A 12,500-nucleotide genomic window follows, 5' to 3' on the forward strand; every position below is an offset into this window, starting at 1 on the left:
TGCCAGTAGTACAGTAAAGTGTTCGTTCATTACACTCGCGTCTCCACTGGTCTGATTTTATTTTGCTTGTTTCAACTGTTGCATATTATGAAATAAGTATTGTAGTTTGCTATAGTTCACTATTAAAATATTTCTGAAAATATAAAAGCATTCATTCAATATAACGTGCTTTCAGACAGTATTCAGCCGTTCAGTGTGTGTGTGTGTGTGTGTGTGTGTGTGTGTGTGTGTGTGTGTGTGTGTGTGTGTGTGTGTGTGTGTGTGTGTGTGTGTTAATAACTTTACAAAAAATGTCCAAAATAGGTAGATTGATGATTAGATTACTTGAAAAGGGCGAAGTGAAGGAGGCTGAATACTATCTGGATGCACTGTATATTATAACCCTGATCATGTGTTTGAGATGTTTAAACAGGAAAACATTCTAAGGATATATTAAAATACTTTCTATACTATATATTGTAATTAAGATGCAAATATTCTGTCTATGGTCTTGTCATTAAACGACCAGCCTTTAGCGACTTGAAGTTTAACTGGGGTTTGACTCATCTGAATTCATGATCTACACGGAAGTGATCTGGTGAGCCACAATGCACTGCAGCTAATGACCCGATGGTAGTTTCCGTCACTCATGCTCCGTGAAGTCTGGGTGCTTTCCGTCTCCACATGTGCTGAGCAGGAGAAGGCGGTTGTGGTGTTGACTATAGCAAAAAGCTCATGTAAGTCTTTATCTACATCTCCTTCTCTTTCGCTCTCTCTTTTTTTTCTGCCTGTGCCTCTTTTTTTGCTCTCCATCTCTCTCTCTCTCTCTTCCCCTCCATCTCCCTCTCAGCTGTATGCATTGGGTGTGTCTTGTTTGTCTGGTGGTAATTACAGACTGAACGCCCTAATTCCCAACTTCCTGGCCCGTCAACTCCCTCAAATACACACGGTCTGCCTCACTCATACGCAGTCAGTCTGTCTCACTCAATCACGTTCAGCCAGTCACAGTGTCGTCTGAGGAATCCAGTTCTTATCTGGGCCAGCCTCGGAGTCACTCATTATAAGGGACCTTAGGTGCCCCCTTAAACTCCCTGGTCAGTGGAAGAGAAATGGACACGAACACACACTGACTGTACACACGTTAGTGTGATGTGTGAGAGAACTCCTTTTTTTGCCGTTTGGGCGGTAGGAGTAGGCTACAATACAAGACGTTTTGCCAAGTAAACAAGAACCATAGGAGTGGTGGTAAGAGAACACTGAAATACACGTACACTGATGATTTTAATTCAAACAACCAATCGAAGAAGCGGTGGTTTAAAATGTTCATCATTGTTCATTTCCTCTCTAAAAATAACGTTTTCAGTTGGGAATGAGCAGGGGAAGGAAAAGACCCACTCCTGTGGTACCCTTGAAGAGATGGCCTCCCACTTAGCCCGCCCGCTGATTTGCCATGCCATTAACCAGCCAGCTGATTTGCCACATTTTTGTAGTCTTGAGGATTTGCTGTGGCCCCAGGGTTTGCTTTGACCATGACTCTAGAGGTCTGGTCTCTGAACCCAGTTTAGTAAATAGTCTTGGGGCAAAATGGTTTTGTAATGGATTTAAGATGGTTTGCCGTTTTTAAAGCATGGTGGTATTTAATGATATTGCTATGACGAGATTAATTACTGGTAAAAATACCCCCCTTCTAATCAAATGAAATGAGGAAATGCCATTTCAACTAGAGGTTGTGTGCAGGGTAGCTAATCCCTTATTCAGGATGTCCTGGATGAAGTGTTTGTCATGCACTTCTGCTGATTCTCTGGTCTGTCTAACTTTGGCCACCTTATTTCAGGTGACACAGTCGAAAATCAATAGTGTGTCAGATATATCACTTGTTTTTTTCTTCTTCTCTATGTCTTGAGAATGAGTTTCCAAGATACTTTCAGTGGAGGTCGGGTATAAGTGTGGGTTTCATGTGTGAGGTGAAAGATGTCGCGTGTCTTTGCTATTTCAGGTCTAAGACGCACCTAGCGATATTACTACCCATGTAGTTTCACTCTGGAGAGAGAGAGAGAGAGAGAGATAGAGAGACCTTCACACCTATACCAGTCCACAAGAGGAGTTTCTTTGTCCTTGGCCATTTCTATATTCCAGTTATTATAATAACTTTATGCTTAAAATTGCCTGATTTTGTCATAGACGTAATTGCTCAGTTTGATGCAAACTGGTGGTGCTATGAAATCACTGGCTATAGCCCTATGTCTGGTATGTCATGGTTCATAAGTGCTTTGCTGTGATATGACTTTTGCCATATCTCTAGATTTGTCAAACGCAGAAGCTTCTGTTGATTTCTAAACTTTTCAGACTTCCATGTATTTCCATTAAATACGTAAAGCAGAATTATAACTTTTATGTATGGCACACCGCAGCTATACATAAACCACACTGACATTACAGTTTTTTGTGTGTACCATTTATTTTATTTAAAGCAGAATTTTTTTACTTTTGAATCTAGATGGCGTTGCTTAACATTATAATACACACATCTATACATAACCCACAGTGAGCTGACTAACGTGTTTGACTTGCTCTCGTGTCTAAGCCACTGAGCTATGTTGCCGTTCACCTCCTGATTCACTAATGCTGAAGGAATCTCACATGGTGACCCATGCGCATGCTGTTTCCCTGGATGCACGAAAATATGCTGGCAAACCAGTCAGGTGAGTTTACCACACATCGCTTTGTTTAGTGCAGGTGTGTGCGTGTGTGTATCTGCAAACATGTATGCAATATTTAGTCAACAGGCAAAGCTTGTTTAAATTTATATACAGGGTGGACAGGACATACTTTACATTTAGTCATTTAGCAGACGCTTTTATCGAAAGCGACTTACATATGTGCGACTTACAATGTATACACATTTTACATACTGAAGGCACACTGCACATCAGGAGCAATTAGGGGTTCAGTGTCTTGCTCAAGGACGCTTCGACAGGGAATCGAACTAGCAACCTTCTGATTACTAAACGACTTCTCTACGTCCTGTACCACTGTCGCCCCGTCATGTAGGCCTATTCCTTGGGAGAAGAAGTCGGGGCTTGCGTTGCTACACTATACACATCTATTGGAGGAGCCAAGGACAGCCACGTCTGTAAGTGGACGGTTGAGTGACATAATACCATGCTTCAGACATGGTTAAGAAAACACATAATAACAGTAAACCGAAGAACTGCTCAGTAGTTATTTATTAGGGTGTACTGTTGAATGTGTGAGGTCACGCATGTGTGTGGAGAGGAGAATAGACGTCAAGTGAAAAGCTGCAAAAAATTAAGTGAACTGAAGTGAAAATGAACGCCATGTTTGAGACTTCCTCTCACCCCCTTGTTTCTCATATTGAGATGTACTGTAAAACTCGTGTCATGACTGCGATTAGCCCCCTGCAGGCAGGGATGGATTACCGAACGGGGGCCCATGAGCTCAGGGGGCCCCTAAGCCAGAGCCTCTGCATGAAGTCGCTGTTATGTATCTCTTATTTGTGGTTGAAAGAGGTGTATTTTGTTAATTTGCTGTTGGCTTTAATTGAGTGTACCTGCGCTGTGTTAGAAAATGTGTATGTGCGCTGTCAATCCTGTTGAGGTACAGGTGAATTTTGTTATTGTGCTGTTGAAAATCACATTTAAGTATTGTCTTGCGAGCGCACAATTTTTGCGGCCGTGCGCGAAGGGGAGGGGGGCCTTTTACATGTCCAGGCCCATGGTTTCATAATCCGTCCATGCCTGCAGGTAGTGTATAGAGCTGGAGAGTGAATATCTGATGCTAACCCTCCAGCTAGCGCAGCCCCCTTCTGCACTCCCAGTGACCCACTGTCCTCTCATCTAGTACATTCCACATATTCTTATCCTTGACAACACACAGAGACCGTTCAACTTATTTTATTGAACTGTTCAACTCACTTTATTGAACTAAAATCAATAAGGAAAACAATAGCCAGCGGACAAATAGACATTATATGTGGTTTCATGAGAGGTTAGCTCAAGCCTCTCTGTAGTCATATCTTATTCGGGTGTAGGAGGTGTGGCTCTGGAAGGGTTCTGCCTGATTCAGCTGGTCTTTCAGTAGAGGGTTGTGTTGAGTGTTTGGAGAGGACGTTTTGAGTGCCATTACTATTGTGTTTATAATATAGAGGGCTCTCGTTCAAGGTCATCTGGTTCCCCTCCTTTCGTAGTAGTGGAAAATCCCCCATGAGCCGTGAAGTCTACCAGCCATGCCCAGTTTCCTAATGGCTGTTTCATTTAGCCGATGTTAAATAAGCATTGTGGATTCTTTCTCCATTACATTCACTCATTCAATAGATGTTTTCACTCAAGGCATTTGTAATATAGGGCAGGAAACCAAGGCTGTGTTGTTGCTATGCTCTGTCAGAAACCATAGCTGTGGTGATCATTTGGACAACTGCTGTTTTGAATCTTCATGTTAATTTAGTAAATCAATTTCTATGTTTTTTAGCTTTAAAAGTTCTACATTCATAATGATATTATATTATACAATATTTCTGCTTAGTAGCGCAAGGCCTGTCAATACTATGGTGAAACAACATTTTGTTGTCATGGTGATGGTGGAAGGTGGGAGCCTTGGCTTTGAGGGAGGACTACATTCTTTTCCTGTTTTTTTTCTCACTGAAGCAAAAGCCTGGTCAATTATTCTGCAAGATAAGTTAACCAATGACCCACTACCTACTTAGCCAGAACATTCCATGCAGTCTTTACCATGACATGTAAACAAAAAACAAAAGACTCTTTAACTTACTTTATTGAGCTGGGTTGCATATCGCAGTTTATATATAACTGAGGAAACCAATGCAAAGAAGGAAGGAAAAAAAACAAGTTTTACCTGTTGCTTTATAGTATAGCAGAATTCTGTGATATTCAGAAAGCCAATAAGCAAACTTCAGTAAACAGAGATAATAACCCAAACTTGGCACCACAGATTTAGGATGAAGGCATATGCCAAATCAATAAATGTAGAATAATCAGGAGGGCATATTCTGACCTCAGTTCCTGTCACGGTAGAATAGAATGTCCAGTTTGTTCTATACTTTGGCAGCTCTGGAATGCTAAGAGTAAACAGGGAAAGAATAAGCAGAATTTCGAGAGCGGCTGGCCCGATTCAGGCTTGGGTCCAGGTTAGCTCCATCTTGGAGTCTGGTACTACCTCTGAGGAGAAGTACTGGTATGCTGCCCCCCCCCCCCCCCCCCCCTCTGTGCAGAGGCTGAGCGCCCGTCCCTGTGCGCGTGTTTTTTATACTTCATGAGAAACTGTAGAGTTGCTACAGAGCCGGAGTCCGATTAACAAATAAACATAACAACATTAAAAAGAGATACACTTGTAAATCTATCACACATACCTAACTCCCACACCCAATAACTCAAACTGTTACAAAGCATCAACACACTCTTCCACTCATACACACACACACACACATACACATATCACACACATATCACACACATACTTACATATATACACACATATATTCTTTTTTCAAACTCTTTCTTTCTCTCTCTCTTGCTTTGTCTGTCTCACACACCCACAGTCATACACACATCACACACATACTTACATATACACACACATATTCTTTTCCACTCTTTCTTTCTCTCTCTCGCTCTGTCTGTCTCACACGCGCACACACACACACACACACATAACAACTAAACAAGAAAAAAAAGACACTACACTGTGTATCCATTACACATACCTAACCTCCCACACACACACACACACACACACTCAAACAAGAACTTACACAAACAACACTTACAAAGCATAAACACATGCCAACACATACACACACACAAACACACACATTCTCTCTCTCTCTCTCACACACACACATACACACACACACACAAACAAACTCACGCACAGGGATCTTGCACTAGCAGAACTGCAGATAAGGACAGTGGGGCAGCGAACCAGATTTCTTGCATATGGCAGAAACATCACAGAAAATATACGGCATGAATACCTCCTGTCACACACACACAGCAGAACAAGTGTGTTTATCTCTGGGTGTGTATGTATGGCTATGTGTGTGTGTGTGTGTGTGTGTGTGTGTGTGTGTGTGTGTGTGTGTGTGTGTGTGTGTGTGTGTGTGTGTGTGTGTGTGTGTGTGTGTGTCGACCACTAAACATTCAGACACTACAGGCACAACTCTGTCCAGCACGCCTGACCCTTTTCCTGGGGACGTCACGGCTGAGCTCCCCGGCCCACTCCCCGCTGGAGGAGAGGAGAGGAGAGGAGAGGAGAGGAGAGTGCCAGGCGAACCCCCCCACCCCCCACCCCCCCCCACACACACACACACACACCGCTCCTCCACACCCCAGCCTGGCCCAGTGTGGCGCTCGCCACAAGACTTGTAAAAGTCTCGATTCCAGCGCCTCTGTGGTCTGAATGGGCGGCTTCAACCCAGCAGCAGCAGCAGGAGCAGCAGCAGCATTTCAGAGTTTAAAAATACACTCCCAGCTATCCATCCAACCAGCCAGCCAGCACCCGTGTCTAACATGTGTGTGTGTGTGTGTGTGTGTGTGTGTGTGTGTGTGTGTGTGTGTGTGTGTGTGTGTGTGTGTGTACAGAGAGAGGCACTTGAAGGGAACAGGGTGGGGTTGGGGGGTTAGGTCACAAGAGAGCATAGAGTACAGTTGTAAGTGCAGCCTCATCTTAAAGCTAAGTAACAGAGACAGAGACCAGAACAGTGGCGTGAGGTATGCTTGTGTAAACTACAGAGAGACCGAAGCTCAATCCCTGTTAAGCCCCTGTTTAGACTGATCTTAAAAGCTCTTCCCTTGCTCTTTCAAGTTGTTCGAAGGTTGTTGGACAAGCAGGCAATGACTTTTGCCTGCCATACGAGGCTCGTCTTACTTAAACTTATCAATGAAAATATCAGTCTTTGTTTTAGGGAACGTCCCTCTTACAGGGCTCGTATTCAGGCCAAAGACTGGTAGTGTTGAACCGCTTGCCAGAACTTGGCGTAACAGAACATGCCGTAACATGCTCACCATTATGTAATTGATACAAGATCTGACCAGCAAAATGAGACTGGCCATCTGCAACATCTAATACGCACATAATCCCAAGTCACACAGTAAAGTCACATATGCTGTTATAATGCCCACTGAGAAAATGACAGACTCCTCTAAACATCTGAGAGTCCCAATGCTGTTTCTTCATATATCACACGTACCAATGCTGGATTATCACTGGAGTGTCACTCAATTCTTAAATTCACAGAGAAGACAGATTTACACGAGAGTCCATACAAAATAAGGCTAGAGGTTGCTGTAAGACAGAAATCAGTGGTAGCCATTTTGGATCCAATGAGTGCTAGCCATCTTGGCTCAGGAGAGCAGAGTTTCCTAGTATGGTGCGTGGATTCAAGGTCAGATGTTTGAGGAGACTGAAGTTATAAATATCCAGAGGAACAGGAGGATGAGGAGTAGGAAGAGCATGTGATTGGGGTGCAGGTGTTTAACCTGAGATGGCACCTGGCGTCTCTCTCCAATGCTGATGTCAAAAGCTTTCCTGCTGATTGGCTAGCAACTGTCACAGTGTCCTGAAGGCACTTGGTGTGTTTAGTCTGTCCGGATGTTTGGTTACTGTTCAACTGTGACTGTGATTGTGATTCACACACTCTACTCTTACACACACAGGTGGATATGGCGTCTGTGTGTGTGTATGTGTGTATGTGTGTGTGTGTGTGTGTGTGTGTCCGTCACAGTAATGACGTGTCCTTCAGCAGACCCAGCTTGCGGAGCGCCTCGCGCCTGGAGTCGTCGGTGGCGCCGCGGCCAGAGAACTGCACGGTGATGCCCTGGGAGCGGAACGACGGCTTGCTGGCCTTGCGTCGGACCTCCGGTGATGGCGGCTTCACCCGGTGGGGGCTCGGCGGTTTGGGTGAAGTCGGGGGAAGAGTGGCAGACTTGCCCCGCGCACCGCCAACGGGAGGGATCACCAGGGTCGGCAACGGCACCACCACCTGGGGCCGCCTGCCAAAGCTGTTCTCCCGGGCCACTCTGACCTGGTTCACTGGGACTGACCTCGGTGCTTCAGGCTGGGGGTGGTCCATCTTGGGAACCACAGCTGGGGCTGGAGTGATCACCTTACTCTTACCGCCATAATGGCTGAATGGATCACTGGAGGTTGTGGTGGAGCTGGTGCTAGTTCTAGCGTGAGCAGCAGGGGGGGGAGGTTTGAGGGCTCTCGCCCCTGGCCGTAGATGGCGGGGATGGGGAGTGTGTCTGCACGTTGGCCCTGATGTCCTGCTGATGGCTGGCTGGACCGTCTGGGATGTCTGCTCTAGCCAAGGCAGAGGCTGGGACGATGGTCTTGGTTCTGCCCCCGTAGCTGTTGATTTCAGTGGCCGGGGCGTCTGTCTTGGCCGGCGGGGGGGGATTGTAGGCTGGAGGGGGGGGGCTGGGGCTGGGGCTGGGGCTGGGCTCGGGGTCGGGGTCAGCCCTGCCGGAGGTGGCGGGCACCACCGTGATGGTCCTCCCCCCATAGCTGTTGAAGTCCCTGGAGGCCACGTCAGCACTTGGAGAGGTGGGGGCTAAAGTGGTCAGAGACAGTGGTGAAGGGGTCACCACGGTCGATTTTCCGCCGAACCTGTTAAAATCAGTGTGGATTTCGGTCCTGGGGGCGGAGGAGGCTGTTGTGGTTGTGGACTTGGGTTTGGGCTCGGGACTAGTTTTCACAGTGGGGGTGATGGACTTGGCCCGTCCGCGCACCAGGCCGAGCTTGGACAGCGCCTCCATGTGGGACTTATCCGGCGTTGGGTCACGGAACGAGACGCTCCGCGTGGGCAGTTTCCGCACGCACGCCGGCTCTCCCCCCTCCATCTGGTCCGCAACCCCGCCCAGATTCCCCGGCATCTGCGCCCGCCGCTCCGCCGCACTCACCGCCGCCATGGCAACTGCGTGGTTCAAATCCCTGAAGTTGGGCTTGGCAGACGTGCGTGGCCCCTGTTTGGCCGGCTGCTCTGTGCCGGGCTGGGATGCCGGGGTCACGGCGCGGTTGCCCGAGTCCAGGCTCCGCCTGCGCATCACCAGCATGGAGGGCAGCATGCTGGTGCCGCCCTGGTGGTTGGCCAGTCTCTGGGCGATGAGGCCGGGCGTGGGGACAGAGCCCGGTGGAGGCTGGTAACCCCCACTGCTCCCGGTGCCGCCGTTGTCCTCGCTGGACGCTGGGTGGTGATACTCTGCGGGGAAGTTCTCCTGAGGGTCCCGCTTGGCCTTCATCTCAAAGTGAGACACAGGAGCCACGGCCATACTCTGAAAATCTGACAGAGAAGATCACAGAAATCAGTTAGAATCACAGGAATGAGTTAGAATCACAGTAACAGCAAGTGTCCCTATTACAGTGTGACTGCTGAAGTAATATATAACATTATATACTTCTCCTGTATGATATAATATACGATTATATTTTAATAATTATTATCAATATATTATATTATTATATCAATAATTAATAATACTATTAAACATAATGATACATATAATTTTATGTTAAACATCTAAAACTACCCCTTATTGCATAGTAGTTGTAATACCTGATCCTTTATAAATATTTAATAATATTTAGCATGCTAAAATTCCTATCAATTGCCATGTGTTAACTGTTATGGAAAAGGTCACAAAAATGTGTATCAAAGTACCACTCTATATTATATAAGTGTCCTTAATACAGTGTTATTATTTAAGCTTTCAGAAGACTATGTACATATTACAAACAAACAAGCACGTGCTATTACATGACCCAAAATCTAACCTTAACCCTAAATATGTACTATTATATAAAGTAATGAATAATCATATAAAAGTATGTAATAATATAAACATATTTAATAATAAATGATGGTAGGCTGGATTTTAACATGCCAACGTTGCTAACGAGTTTAACAAAATTAGTAGTATATAAACCATAGTCTCACAAGTCAATAGTCATTGAACTAATCCCTTGGCGTAAGTGTGGTAGAGCTTTAGAATACTTCCAGGGCTAAAGTGTGTCACATGTAAGTGCTGACTGTGTTACAGTGCTGTATGTACCTGGTGTCCTGGGCTGAAACTGAATCTCCTTAAACTCGCCATGTTCCGATATGGAGTGGACCAGGTCGATGATGTCATTCTCTCTGAGGTGGTGTGGATGTTCTGTGACAGGTGTGGACGCCTGGAGGGGGCTGGGCGGGGCAGACCCCGCCTCCACAGGTGTGTTGCTACCTGTGGATAGCCCCACCCCCTGGTCTTTAGATGGCCCCTCCTCCTCATCCTTTAAGGCATCATCCAGGGAGTCGATGGTCTCCTCGAAAAACAGGATGCATTCCTTCTCCTCCCGACTCAGAAACTGCAGCGTGTCATCATCCTGAGGGAGAGAGAGAGAGAGAGAGGGGGGGGGGGGAGAGAGACATTAGGATCTGTCTATAAGATCACCTTATAAGTCTATAAGAGAGTATGTACTATGTTCAAAAAAAAGATTTAAATGTTTAAAAGTATCTTTGCACATTATTATTTTGCTAATGCTAATTGCTAATATTTTTTACCAAGCAAAAGTAGTCTAAGTCACTGCAATATCTTCGATTACTATTTACACCAGTCAATAACAATCAATAACAGTCGCCAAAAATGTAAAAAAAAAAGCTAAAACATTTGTATCAGTATCAGTATCAGCATCATGATGGAAAGCTAACTCAATGCAGAACAGATATATACCACACCACATGTCACCCTGTATTGCCATAGAGATTACAGGGTCTGAGTTAGACACAGCTGTTGAGTAAGACCAGCTTACTAAAACACTACATCTACCAATTCTGTGGTATTACGGGACCTTAAATAGTAATCTTTCCCAAAATACCAGAAGTTTCAAAGAAGAGACAAACAAAACAAAAAAAAAGATGGTGGCTGCAATGTAGACTACCACTGAGGGTTCACAAAGTTCACAAAGCCTTATGCAGCTCTCCTTCAGCCTTATGCAGCTCTGCTACCAGCGCTGCTAGTGAGTACTAAAGATAAATAGTATATGAACTATACTCTTACAAGTCAATAGTCATTGAACTATTCCTTTACTGCTAGTGTGGTCCAGTTTTCCTCTGCTCTGGACCAGGTACTGACAGGGTGTCTCTCAACAGTGTGACTGTTTGTGTGTGTGTGTGTGTGTGTGTTTGTGTGTGTGTGTGTGTGTGTGTGTGTGTGTGTCTGTGTGTGTGTGTGTGTCTCTCAACAGTGTGACTGTGTGTGTGTGTCAAGGTGTGTGTATGAGTGTGTGATTGTCTGTCTACTTATGTGTGTATGTGTATGAGAATGAGAGAGCGCTAAAGAGAGAATTTTTGGCAGTGTGTGTGTTTGTGTACATGAGTCTGAGTGAATGTGTCTATGTGTGCTTTTGTTTGTGTATGCAAGTATGCATGTGTGTGTGTGTGTGTGTGTGTGCGTGTGTGTGTGTGTGTGTGTGTGTGTGTGTGTGTGTGTGTGTGTGTGTGTGTGTGTGTGTGTGTGTGTATGTGTGTGTGTGTACATGCATGTGTGTGAACACTGGGCTGCTTGTTCCTGCTCACTCCAGCCTTTCCTAAGCTGTCAGCAGAGGGCCCCGGAGCAGGACCGGGAATCCTTCAGCGAGGGAGGGGCTCCGACCCGGCCTCAGCCCAGGAAGAGTCTCATCACCTGGGCTCAGGTTTCAGCTCAGCCCCTTACACTACGGAGAGCACTGGGGCACACAGGCAGGGCTTTGTTGCGGATGGCATGCAGAGATAATTAAGCAGTGATTGAAGAGCCGGAGAGAGGAGAAGTACCTGTTTCATGCCCATGTGTGGACTAATATAATCCCTCTCACTCCATGGCCTTGCCTACGCTATTATTACACCACATTCTGTGCATGCCTGTTTAGAGTGATACTGGCACTGTATTGCGTCGTGATGTGTTTGTTTGTTTTGTTCTTCGGATGTTTTTGTTTTCTGTCTGTCTTCTATGTTGTCTGTGCCATTCTTTGTGTCTAGAAAAGCGCTATTTAGAAATAAAGTAGTATTATTATTATTATTATTCTTTTGCATCACGGATACGCCAATTTGTCCTGTCCATCAGTGTATCTGAATGAGGGAGCTTGAAACACAACTGCCGGTTCTGTTCGGATGAGAACCCTGTTGAGCGCTGCTGTCTCCAGTTACTCAGTGTGAGCTGCACATAATGGGAGAGAGGCAGGTTGTCTCTCAGTGGCTCGGTGTTGTTAGAGAAGCGGCTGAAGGACAGCTGAGCAGCGAGAGATCGCTGTGGAACAATGAGGAGAAGAGCCAGGACAGGACAAGAACCGCCCTTCATCTCAAAGTGAGAGAAAGAGAGATTAGAGGAACGTCAGGTGTTTTTTGAGAGGGAGAAAGAGAGAGAGAGAGAGAGAGAGAGAGAGATTGAATAAGACAGAGAGAGAGTGAGAAATTGAATAAGAGCGAGAGAGAGAGAGAAAGAGAGGGAGAGATTGAATAAGACAGAGAGAGA

At 45.6% G+C, this 12,500-nt stretch overlaps 1 protein-coding gene across 1 annotated transcript in view; it reads right to left on the reverse strand.

The window, feature by feature from the left end:
* Positions 1–6,293: 6,293 nt before the first annotated feature.
* LOC105898345 (proline and serine-rich protein 2) overlaps positions 6,294–12,500 on the reverse strand; it is a 10,151-nt gene continuing 3,944 nt past the window's right edge. The window contains exons 3-5 of the mRNA XM_042710143.1: positions 10,065–10,377; positions 8,193–9,295; positions 6,294–8,161 (exon numbers count right to left, since the gene is read on the reverse strand). Of these exons, the coding sequence (XP_042566077.1) occupies positions 7,733–8,161; positions 8,193–9,295; positions 10,065–10,377 (1,845 nt within the window). The 3' untranslated portion in view covers positions 6,294–7,732. The remainder of the gene's footprint in view (positions 8,162–8,192; positions 9,296–10,064; positions 10,378–12,500) is intronic.

The sequence above is a fragment of the Clupea harengus genome, chromosome 16 (genome assembly GCF_900700415.2).
Source record: "Clupea harengus chromosome 16, Ch_v2.0.2, whole genome shotgun sequence".
Classification (NCBI taxonomy): Eukaryota; Metazoa; Chordata; class Actinopteri; order Clupeiformes; family Clupeidae; genus Clupea; species Clupea harengus.